The sequence below is a fragment of the Camellia sinensis genome, chromosome 14 (genome assembly GCF_055761805.1).
Source record: "Camellia sinensis isolate YWXY chromosome 14, ASM5576180v1, whole genome shotgun sequence".
NCBI lineage: Eukaryota > Viridiplantae > Streptophyta > Magnoliopsida > Ericales > Theaceae > Camellia > Camellia sinensis.
The window spans coordinates 89,029,583-89,041,656 of NC_138974.1; the positions used below are offsets into that span (position 1 = coordinate 89,029,583).

At 33.7% G+C, this 12,074-nt stretch overlaps 1 protein-coding gene across 5 annotated transcripts; it reads left to right on the plus strand.

Annotated features, from left to right (window-relative positions):
* Positions 1–1,038: 1,038 nt before the first annotated feature.
* LOC145807526 (uncharacterized) lies at positions 1,039–11,711 on the plus strand. Of its 5 annotated transcripts, none has more exons than XM_082905903.1 (10): positions 1,039–1,245; positions 2,361–2,435; positions 2,530–2,625; positions 3,455–3,541; positions 7,435–7,473; positions 7,612–7,680; positions 10,306–10,594; positions 10,861–10,937; positions 11,159–11,225; positions 11,439–11,711. In XM_082905903.1, exons 1-10 carry the CDS (start codon positions 1,129–1,131, stop codon positions 11,525–11,527), a joined length of 1,005 nt encoding a protein of 334 aa, XP_082762029.1. In that variant the 5' UTR covers positions 1,039–1,128; the 3' UTR covers positions 11,528–11,711. The 5 variants fall into 5 exon arrangements, with proteins under 5 accessions (XP_082762029.1, XP_082762028.1, XP_082762026.1 ...); XM_082905902.1 differs by having other exon boundaries at positions 1,039–1,096; positions 11,381–11,711; XM_082905900.1 differs by having other exon boundaries at positions 1,044–1,245; positions 11,381–11,711.
* Positions 11,712–12,074: the final 363 nt, after the last annotated feature.

The following is a 12,074-nucleotide window of genomic DNA, read 5'->3' on the forward strand; positions in this document are numbered from 1 at the left end:
TGCTCATAATGCTTATGAAAATGTGTTTTTTCATGATCAATTGAAAAAAATGTACTATTTTTTTTTTTATTGGATGTCTAATCTTTGAAAGTAAATTGCTCTAGGAGTACCTTAAATTTTAATATTGTAATTTATACAATACCCCTATCGTTTCACATTTTAGTGCATGTGGTGTTTTTTGTTCTTGTTTTAGTTCCCATTCCATACAGCATAACGATCCAAGTAACATGGGTCGAGACAGAGAATGGAAAATTTAGTTTTGGTAGAAATGGAAATTTTTTGTTTGTTTTGAATTCTATTGTATTCAAGGAATATGAATCTTTTTTTTTTTTTCTTTAAATTTTATTTTGATGAGAAACTTTATGGTCTATTGATTGTGTGATTATGGGGCATATTATGAAACATTGATGAATAAGAAATTTATTTTCTATTTAATGTATGATCGTGGAGCATATTATGGTTTCATTTCTTACTCTTTTTTCATCTTGACATTACGAAATACTAAATCATGATGTCCCTTGGCATGTATGTATGTATTGTCATAAGGTGTTTCAATTATTATTACTTTCACTGCAGCACAACCATCTTGGTTGATAATCACTTTTGATAACTAATTGCGCTTTGGAAAACATTATTTGAACACTAGATTGATTATCGAGGCCAGCATAATTTTCATGATCCATTCTCAGAAATTGCCTTTGCAAAAGGGCAAATGGGCATAGTTTATTAAGCACACTAGCTTTAGCCAAAACATGTATTTTTGGGTGATTTGTGCTGCGTGTCCATTAAAAATTAACATAATAATAGTTAATTTGTACTAAAAGGATGTTAACTGATGTTGTCTTATTTTGCCTTAAGTCCCTTTTGTCCAACACTAAAACCTGCATTGGTAGGTGTGGAAATTGAAGTATAAAAATATGGAATGCTATTGCTTTTGATTTATCTAAAGATATATTTAACCCTTTTTTTTTTCGTTTTTACTTCACTTATTGTGCATTGCCTATCAATCCCTGAATTTTACCAAATTTATATTTTTAGGTAGTACAAGATGCCTTGTGGTTTGGGCCAATCAAAGAAGAATAGTACACCAAGATTGGTAAGGCTATTGCGGTATTAGCCCATGGAGCGATGTGTTATGTTATGTTCTGTTCCTTCAAGGAGCTAATCAAAGACAAGGATTACAATACTGTTGGCGAAAGTGTGTTTAAAAGTATTGTTAAGTTTGTCTTGAGTGTTTTTGATATGGTAAATTCTAAATTCTACCTTAATGTGCCTGTGGCCAACTTTTTGTGGATATTGTTTTTGGTAGTAGTCTTGCGGAGCTTTCATCAATTTTCTGTGGTTTAATATTTGCTTTAGTCTCGTGTAACTAAAAAATTTATTTGATGTTTTGTTCAACATTTAATGTAGGTACATTAGATTTCTATTTTGTTATGTTTGAACAACTCATGGATTTGATGGTGATTCATTATATGTTTGTCAAGTAAGATTTAGATGACTAGATCTAAATTTCACTAGGTGGATATGGCCGAGCTTGATTATGAATGTGTTGATAGGAATTCAGAGTGGATGTGTCATTTTAACTTGATGTGTGCCGAATGAAAATAGTGAAGTAGTTATATGTGATTCTCCATTGTGCTACTATGGTGGGTTAAGAATGGTTGTCTTGTGTCCATTGTCAATTGACTAATGCAAGGATTTTAAATATCAAATCATTTTTGCTCAATTAGTGTTCATCTTATATATTGGTGTTCCTTTTGTTTTGATGGGTTAGGGACTATATGAATCATGGAACCCTCACAATTGCTTTAGTGTTCATCTTATCCTTTTTTTAATTTTATATTGCTCTACTTTTTAAAAGGCGAGTTTTGTAGTTTGAACTAGTTGATTGCTACTTGATTCTCACACAAGTGCTTCTTAGGTTAATAAATTACGTTGTTCTTGATCATTTCATGATGTGCATTTTGTCTTGTTTTTATTTGAACTTTTTTTCTTGTTATCATTGTTGTTGTTTTTGTTATAATGGTGGTAGATTATAATATTATAGTATGAATGTCTTTGTTGCATGGGTTTTTATGGTTTGGAAGGTCTCTTTCATAGTGCACTTACATTCAATATATAAAATGATACACATTGGCGGTTGCCAGTATGTGATTTTGCTGTTGTAAATGTATCACTTTTGTCTTGTGTCATTATTGATGTATCTTCTTCTGATATATTTAATTAACATAATTTTTGTTTTTTTGCTATAGCTGTGGTGTTTCTCATAATATGTTTGAATTTACACGAGTTTTTATAAGGTGAATTGTTAAGGAATGTTGGTTCCATTGCTCTCATTTTCATTTACTTTTATATTCCAGGAAGATTTTGAGAGAATATTTGATCAGAGTGTGGTTGAGGATGAGTACTCAAAATTATGTGAAATTCTTGACTCTGTAAGAATTTTTATATACAAGAAATTTTTTTCTTTTTTGGTTGATTACCTGTTCTCTTTTTCTCATATGTGAAAACACTTTTTTCCATGTGCAGTGTAAATGTGATCCTCTTGTAGCTATTGCTGAGGGGAAGGTGAAAGTTGATCAATTTTCCACGCTAAGGGAACATGATCTTTGTGACACTATACGGGTAAGAATCTTTCTTTTTCATTCCTAGCAATTGCTTTGGCTTTAATAATTGTTAGAATGTATCAGGGACGGATCTACAGTAGGACCAGGGGTAAGAATCTTTCTTTCTCTGGATTTTTGATAATTCTGTTAGTACCCTAACATATATAAATTATATATATCCTTCATAAAATTGTAACAGTGCCCTCCTTAAAATGGTGATGATGCCCCTTCTATTAAGGATTTTCTTTCTAATTACAAAGATTCTACTAATATGAGTCCTTCTACCATACACTCCACAAAAGGGTATACCATATACAAGTTATGATATTTCGTGGTGTTAATACCATAAAGTGTTAGAACTAAATCATTTTTGGTTATAACTAAAACGACCATAATAAATAATAACCAAACATGACGGCTTCGGTCATAACCTAAAAATAATCCCAATAGGTCATAACTAACATCGCAATGAGTCATAATCAAAATAATAGTCACAAGAAATTATAACTAGGTTATAACCAACACTGCAATGAGTCATAATTAATACCATAATGTGTCATAACTAAGGTTATAAAGATCATAACTGCGACATGCAATTCATACTTTTTTGCAATTGGTTTTTATAGAATTTTTCAAATAAATATATCATTTCTATTTCGACTTATTTTCTTTTATAATTTTCCAATCTACTTATAATAGTTATTCTCCAATATTTTTATAAAATTTAACCTTAAATCCCTTAATTTGAAATTCATATTTATCCAAATGGACTTATAATATTTAAGTTTAGAAATATTTCATTGTTGTTTATTATGAAAAAAAAATAAATCAATATTGTCTGTATGCAGCAACATAAATGTAGTGCCGAAAGAAAGGTGAAAGCTGATCAATTTTCCAAACTACGGGAACATGATATTTATGATGACAGAACAGAGGTAAGAATCTTTCTTTCTCATTGCTAGCAATTGCTATGGCTTTAATAATTATTGTTAGTTTGTATGTTTCTCATTTAAATATTTGTCTTGATGCAACTATATCCATGCAGTGCCAAAAAAGAAGTTGAGGTAATTTTTTATTTTATTTTGTTTTCTAGGTTGTGAAATAAATGTATTCTTGAATGTTCATTGTGGTAATTCATTTTGGTTCTGTTGGTTGATTGACTTCTAAGATATTTTTGAACTGTGATAGTTGTCAAGCCAATTTTTAATGCATTGTTTGGATTTAATATTTTATAGTATCTCCCTGACCCTATGGAAACTAGATAAGCATACCATCAATTTATTATAAATTTTCTTGAGGTTTGTTTCGACGGCATTTAGATACTATCAAATTGGGAATTTGGTCATAGGTAGCATTTGGTATCAGAGTTAGGTCAAGTACCTAGTAATTTTGCTTCACCAGTAGGCGATAGCCTTGCCTTGGCTGCCCGCTAGATCTCAACCCATTCCACTGCTATATTTTCTTTCAGTATCACTTCGTGATGATCTCTAACTTTATCCACTAGTTTATTCCTATCCCAAATATCTCTATCATATTTTTTTTTACTCGCAATCTATTTTTGGGTGTGTTTCTCTTTCACTTTGTCTTTCCCTCTATTTCAACCTCAAATAGGTTTCCATCTTCAATCCTATTTGAGTTTGAGGAGGGGTATTATACCTATATCATGGTGAGCATGGTGATATACCATGTGAACCACCTAAGCCGCCCCATCTGGCGCACAATCCAAGTCACCCCCTCTGGCACACAACCCAAGTTGTCCCCTTGGCGCACCACCTAAGTAGCCTCCTGGAGTATTTTCTAATAAGCCGCCCCTTAGCGCACATAGTCATCTATTGCCATCATCGTTTAACACCACATCATAAGTTATGTATGTACCATATTTGCTAGTTCAACATCCAGTCAGTCTCTACAACGGTCCGAAATGACCCCTTAAATTGTCCCGACATTGATTCCGGTCAGTTCCTACAATGGTCCAGCATGACCCCTTTAAACTGTCTCAACATTGATTTTGGTCACCTTCTTCTAGGGCAGTTCATTTTTTTTTTTTTTTTCCCCTTTTTAGGGTGTGGTGTTGATGTATTAAGCACTTTTTGACTTCTTTTTTTTATTTAGTGGGCTACCAGATTTGTTCGGTAGCATTTATTTGGACTAGCCATTGAGTTTTTTCCGGCTTCTTCCAGTCATCCATTGGTAAGCTGTGATTGTTGAATATCTTCACATCAGTTTGAGGGGGAGTGTTGAATATAGAAATTAGAGTATATCGAATTTTTTTATTTTTAGTATTATGTGGGTGTTTGGGAAGTGGCTATTTTTTAAGCTTTTTGGCTTTTTGACTATTTTAATATGCTATTTTAATTTTTGTGTTTGGGAAGATGGATTGATTTTTTTGTTTGATTATTGTATTGAAAAATGTGTTTGAAATGATGTTGAGATAAAAAATAATTAAATTATTCCCAAAAAGTTGTGCCTGACGTGATGATTGATTTGTTGGGATATGAAATGACTAAATTGCCCGTGTGTGTTGAAATGCTAAGGTGGTGGGTTAGTCAAAAATTAAAAGGGCAAAAACATAATTTCAAATCTGCCCTACACAGTCATGAATCTGTCCACGTCAGTTTTTCATTAAAAAAAAAAAACTCAGCTACAGTACAACTTTTTGGCTATTTGAATGAGGCTAAAATAGCCTCTCAATCTCCTTCCCAAACACAGCCTATGTATATAATCTGTGATTGTGTCAATCGTTAATTTAGTATTGTTTCTTATTTATATCATTTCTTAAATTGTATCATAAATTTATTATATATACGTAGCATCTACCTCATTGATGGGAAAAGCCAAATAATTCTTTTCATTCTTTTATGCACTAATGAGCTGAGAATTCAGGCTAAAGTTGGAAATTGTTCCTAACCACCCTTGCTTCCACTACCACCATTCCTTACTCCACCTCCCTTAACGTCTATTGCCCTATCTCTCTTTCTGTTCTTTAACCTCCAACCCCTCCCCTATCTCGATCTCGATCTCGATGTGGTTGCAGGTCTTTATGTTAGAGTTACTTGCTGATCTCATTGTTCGTCACTGCAAGTTAAAGAAAGAGATGAGGATGGAGGTTATGGGCAGTGTGCGGTGTTAATGGTGATTGCTATGGCTGTAGATCTGGTGGTGTTAGCCTTGATTTCGATGTTGTTGGCGGTTGGGGACAGAAGGGAGAGATTGAGGTTGGGGCGGTGGAGGGTTCAGATGCTAAGGGGGAGATGGTGGGGAGCTGTGGGTTTGGAAGGTTGGGTGGGCTGGGGTTGGGTTTTGGGTTTGAGGTTTTGGATCTAACTTGTGTATATGTGGCCCCAAGTGACAGTTTCCGCCTAAATTTGGAAGGAAGTTAGCTTCAAGAGTAAATTGGGAAAATTTTGAAACGTGAAGGGCCGAAGTGAAAAAAAAAAAATCATAGGGCCGGCCAAAGTGGGAAAACGGTCAAACTTAAGGGGGCAAAGTTTAATTTACCAATTTAGAAGTACGGATAGCAACAACAGTTAGCTTTGGGGCTGATTTTAATTGGGTGTTATAGCTGAAATTGCCATAAGAGTAAGGGACAGGTAGTGTTTGTTTAGGGTGATAAATGGTTAAGAGTTTAAGCATAAAAAGATGAGATTTTTTGGGGCTGTTTTAGGGCTGTGAACAGGTACCCATAAAACAGTATTTGGGCTGTTGAAGTGCAGAAAATAAATGAGAGAAAGAAGGAGAAGAAGATAGTTCCTAGGAATCACTCATTGAGGCCTTAGGTATCACACTTAAGGTTTGATTGCATTACACAATCCATAAGAAAGCTTCGAAATTGTTAAAATTGTCTAAGGCCCAATTAGGTTAGACAGAGAATACATAAAAGTCAACAAAAAAAGAAAAAAATAATTTTTTGTGTTTCTTTAGATAAAGAGTTCTCGAAAGTAATGGAAACTAAAGTTTCCTATACAACTCAAATTAGCTTGTTAGTTAAGGTTGCAATTTTTTTTTGCAAAATATACAATTTCACACAAAACTTGACGAAGAGTATATTGTTTCCCGCTTTGTCTATACTTCTCTTAACAACCCCTGTCATGCGGTGATTACATTTGTTTCCATCCTTTTCTTGCAATTTTTTTTTTATCTATTCAAATGCATGCAAGAAACTAAAATTTCATTTTTTCCCTCGTTTTCACTTCACTTTTTACAATTTTCATTTTCTATCATTCGTTTCTTTCTAAACAAAAACGGAGCCTAAAATATCAATTCCATTGAATCAAAAGCATTACATGACTTAATATAAAATTCGAAGATTTCCTAGACCAACTAGAACAAAAAAAAGTAAACGACTAAAACTTTGACTTTCAAAACCTATCTAAAACCAAATAAGAAACATAACTAAAAATTAATTTATTAACTTGACCCACATGATGACCCATGGGCGACCCCTACAGCCCATGATAGAAAATATGAAAATTACCAAAATACCCATGACCTAAAAACTCTAAAAAAAATAGAAAATAAGACTTTAATAAAAAAAACTTGAATCCATGGCAATTTCCAAATATTGCCACTTCTTAAACTCTTTCTTGCTCTTCTTGTGGATTGCATCAGCTAACTTCCTAAGAATCGGGACTGAAATTGGGATTTATTTCACCCTTTTGTGGACAAAGATATTGTTTTTTGGCTGTTGTCTTTCCTTTGTTGTAAGTACCTTGGTAGTCATGACTATGACTTTATTTGTTTTTCCTATTTTTCTTCATTTGTCTATTTATTTTTCGGACGTAAATTGTTTTTAGGAAGTTTAATTTTTTGTTCATACTTTTTGTTATAGGTTCTTCGTCCATGGGTTTTTCCTATTTTTGGTCCCGAGGTATTATTTTCTTCAGTTTGTATATGATAATCTTGTCCAATTATTCTAGACAGGATTATTTCACATGGTTATATTAACTTATTTCCAAAGATAATTTACTGAATCTTGCTAAGTTGATTATTAATTTTATGGATGTAGTGGAATGATATTAGCCCAAACGAAGTAGCAATTGCATTGGAGATGCTTAGGAATTATGAGCCTCTGAAGGTATGAACTTGGCAGTTTTTGTGTTCTTGACTTTTTTGTTGAGCTCTTAGAAATTTGTCACTATTGTTTGTCCTTTTTTTAGAGTAATTTTTCTTAACATTCAAAAGAGTTACGCTAAATTAACATCATAATTAGTACTTCAAGTTCTATTCTATAAAATCTGGGGCTGCTGTCCAAATCTTCTGCTGACATGAGTTGCAGCTTCAGCATGATGTGTTCTAAACACTCATTGTTTGTTAATTTAGTAGTTGGAGCACATTCTTCTGTTTCGCTTTGGTTTCTTTATCAGTTTTTTTTTTTTTTTTTGGTAAGGTTCTATATTATTTTTACATTCTTAAAATTTAAGTGTTCGACTTTTAAAATTTAGTGATCAATTTTAATCATATGTCTGATATGTTGTCCATTGAAAACCAGGAAGATTGTAAAATGCAGCTTACCTTGGAATTGACAAATGAGAAAAGTTATCGTATTCTTGATTCTTTGGTTTTAGAGGCTTTGGGGGGGCGATGACATTGAATTGCTACGTAATTGTTTACCTAATACAGCAGATGATGTGTTTCTCGCTGAGGATGTTACTTTTGCATGCTCATTTTTAGCTGATGGCTTATTCATTGGGCTCTATGAATTGGCTGCTATGAAAACATCAGCGGTATCACCCTCTCTCTGCTCTTTCCCCCCACCCCCTTTCACTTAATTTGTCTTGTGTGTGTGGAAATGTTACAACTTTATGTAAATGGATGAATCAAAGTGCTTGTTTTATGCATTTTTCTCTCTTTATACTCTTTTTTTTTGGTGGTTTTCTGTTCCATATTTGAAATGGCCTTTCTTGAGTTCCTAAGTTGCACATATACTATTAAGATTTTGGGATGTTCATGTTGGACACTTCTTGACATGTGTATAACACACATCCTAACTTTTGCTATTATTATTTTTAAAATTGTTTGTATAACTGGACTAACTTTGCACAGATGGGGTTATACATGTTTTTTGCTTACGCAAACATGAAATTCTTAATTTTAGGAACAATTTTTGATAATTTATTTAGATGTTGACTTTCTAAAATTGATGTTGGACTTTTTGTTCTCACTTCTTTTCTCATTTATAGAATGTGAAATGATTTCTTATACTAAAATAAAATAAAAATTTATTTTTAAAGTAAAAATAAATAGAGTTGTTATGTGGGTAAATTATATTGATTTTCCCCAAGTAATGATGCAGTTTGAGGAACTTTTATTGACCTCCCGTATGGTAATGATAGTTGTAATTGTTTTAATGAAGGTGATGGAATTTCTGTATTACCTTTAGGTACTTTGCGTTTAAATGTGGACACGGACACAACGTGGACACGACGATATATTATATTTTATTTACTACATAAATTAATACTACATCCACAAACAAATAATTCGATATTTTACAAACAATCCGAAGTGTCCTTGATGTGGCCCCGACGTGTCCTTGAAAAAAATTAATTAAATAAACCGGCACACCGGATGGCGTGTCCCATACGTGTCCCTATGTTCAATACCTCTATGACACTTGTTTTGAAGTGTCAGTGCTTAATAGATTGTCGCACATTAACATCCAAACATCTACCAAAAATGCTAAAACCAGTTATATTCCCTTACCAAAATATAATTCAATGGCTAAGAATAAAACATTTGAAATTCTATGGCTACTACAGGTTGCATTTGGGTTTATAGTGGGTTCCTTCATGTCCACATGCTGACATGAATTATTGTATGGATCTTGCTCAGTTTACGCGTGTTCAACCCTAAATCAACCAATTTAATATTCGTGTTGTCGTGTCGTGTAATGTTTGTGTTTGTGTCAAATAAATGACCAACCCAAACTCTCTAATTATGTGTAAATTTTGAGTTGTGTTAACGGGTTGGATGTCAAATTCTCACCCCTACCAGCAAGGGAACAAGAGGAAAAATAGAATACAAATTCCTAAATAAAGTTACTGTTGAATTAATCTTCAGTTTATGCTTCAACAAAATTTGTTCTCGTCCCCTATCACTAGCGCCACAAACTAGTTCTTGTTGTTTCATAGGTTTTCCTAATTTTATGTGTTCTATGCCCTGCATGTTCAAGTGGTTCATATATTTTTGTGGTGTACTTTTGATTAATCATTTTTCCTGCCTTCATTTCGGCTGTTTTCAGTTACTGTAGTGCATCCTGGGTGGGTGTTCTGTTGGTCTCATCGAATTCCTTAGCTTCTTGCATTGGGGGTGTACATGGATTAGTTTGGTTCGATTTTGGGGAAAACCATGAACTGCACACCAATCTGGGAGCAATAAACCGCATGTCTAAACGATTTAATACGTATATAAAAAATAAAAATAAATTGGACCTGGACAGGGGACTGGTTTTTGAAAGAAAAAGAACCAGTTCAGACTGGTTTACGGATTAGTCAGTTTTTGTTTGACAGCCCTATCTTGCATTGTTTGGTCATGTAATTTTTGTTGGTAAGAATGTGTACATGAAATTGGTAATTGGATCGTGGTGCCTTGAATCCCATTCGCGATGCTCTCTCTATGGTTTCTATTTTATGTCTCCTTTCATGATGTCGGTCGTTTTGTTTTGTGTTCTTTGATTTTTTGTTTTTTTGTTTTTTTTCAGTTGCTGTACTTCCAGGAAGCTGTAATTTTTCCTTTATCAGATGGTTGCTTTGGACCTTTTACAGATGAGTTCATTGAAGTGATTAAAATTGCTGATCATGAGAGAAGAATGCAAGGTGATCGTTTCATCAGTGTAAAGCATCTTTTGTTTGGCCTTTCACTTTCAAGTGTTCGTAGATGTGTTGAGATGATGCTCCGTGGTAGAGTGCTAGATTATACGGGTCAATTAGCTTTGAAGCTCTCATCGTTTAGCATTTACAAGTTATCGCGCGATGCAGCTACCATTCTTGGTTAGATTTCTATTTTTGTAATGTCCTCAACATCCTATTGAATTTACTCGTTATAAATTTATATTGCCGCTGGATATTATGAATCTTTTTATTTTAAAATGGAGGTAAGTTGGGCTGTTCTGGAAATATTTGAGGCGTTAAATTGCTAGTTCAGCCTTAACGTTGCTTTGGGTTCGGTTGAGGAAACTGGATTTGTCCAGTTGGTGGATGCAGTAGGTTTATGCATATTCATGTTCCCCCCTCACACCTGAGCATATATTTCGCAGGTGATAAGAATGTTGGACTTGAGCACTTGGTTCTGGCAATTTTCTATGGAAAGCAAGAAAATGATCGTACAGGGACGGTAAGGTCTATTTATTTGGGTATCCTTTTTGTTAGGTCTTCCCATCTTCATTGTTATGGATAACTGACCAAAACGGAAATGTCCACTGGCACACAAATATTGGTTAGTTATCCGTGTTACTTTTTTCCAGCATATTTTGCTTGGCAACATGGGGTCTTGAGCTTGCTATTATGTTAATTATGAGTGACTTTTCCATAATTATTATTTTATTTCTCTTAAAGGCTGCACAGGATGATTGCAGTTCTTTGTTCTTCGACGAGAAGAAATGGGATGATTACCTCTTGAAACGTAAGAATCAAATATCCATTCATTGTTTATATGATATACACAAATGTTAAGATATTTATATAATATATATATATATATATATATCTGTAAATGGAGTTTTATTCAATTGACTTCCTGTGCTTATTTTTGCCTTTTGCAATCTTCCCTCTCCCCAGATTTAAGATACAGGGATGAGTGTGATTTTGCAAGCTTCAATGACAGTGATTCTTTCAGATCATTGCTACCCGAAGATTGTTTGTCTTTTGGTAGACCGGCGGCATTATGTGGCTTTTCTATCATGGATGAGCTGCACAAGGCTTTAAAGTCTGGCTTGAAGTTGAACGCTATTCGGGGGTAGAATTATTACCTTCCCTTTTGTGGGCTGGTCTGGCTTCCACTGTATATGCTGTTTAATACATTATGAATGCCCCTGTGAACATGGCTGGAAGGTTATTATTACTTTCAAAATAGGAATATATATTGCAAGTGAAGCCCGTGTTTGACTTATTTATTTGTTTATCTGTTTGGCTGAAAATTGCTTAACTTACGTTTCATGTCAAAAGTATATTGATGATAAAAAAAAGTGGTTTGACATCCTCAAGTAAAGCATGTGGAAGACCAAAAGAGTTATACTAGTTCATGACCACTTAATAATATACAAAGTTGACATACTCGATTAGTCCCTGTTGGTCTATTGGCCCTTATACTGTGTATCATACAACGTAATCACTGACAACCACACAAGGAAAGGGTATTGTACTTTACTCAGTTAATGATGAAAGGTTAGTTGATACATAATTCTATCTCCATGTATATACACACGCATAAGAAAATCCAAGAGAAGCACATTAATATTTGTGTACAAATATA

What these genes read in the sequence shown, in the direction of transcription:
- LOC145807526 (XM_082905900.1), top strand. Translation starts at nt 1,129, where the DNA reads ATGTGTTATGTTATGTTCTGTTCCTTCAAGGAGCTAATCAAAGACAAG. An exon ending in TTCCTATTTTTGGTCCCGAG is followed by an intron (nt 7,474 to 7,611) that starts GTATTATTTTCT and finishes TTATGGATGTAG; the next exon opens with TGGAATGATATTAGCCCAAA. An exon ending in CGATGCAGCTACCATTCTTG is followed by an intron (nt 10,595 to 10,860) that starts GTTAGATTTCTA and finishes TATATTTCGCAG; the next exon opens with GTGATAAGAATGTTGGACTT.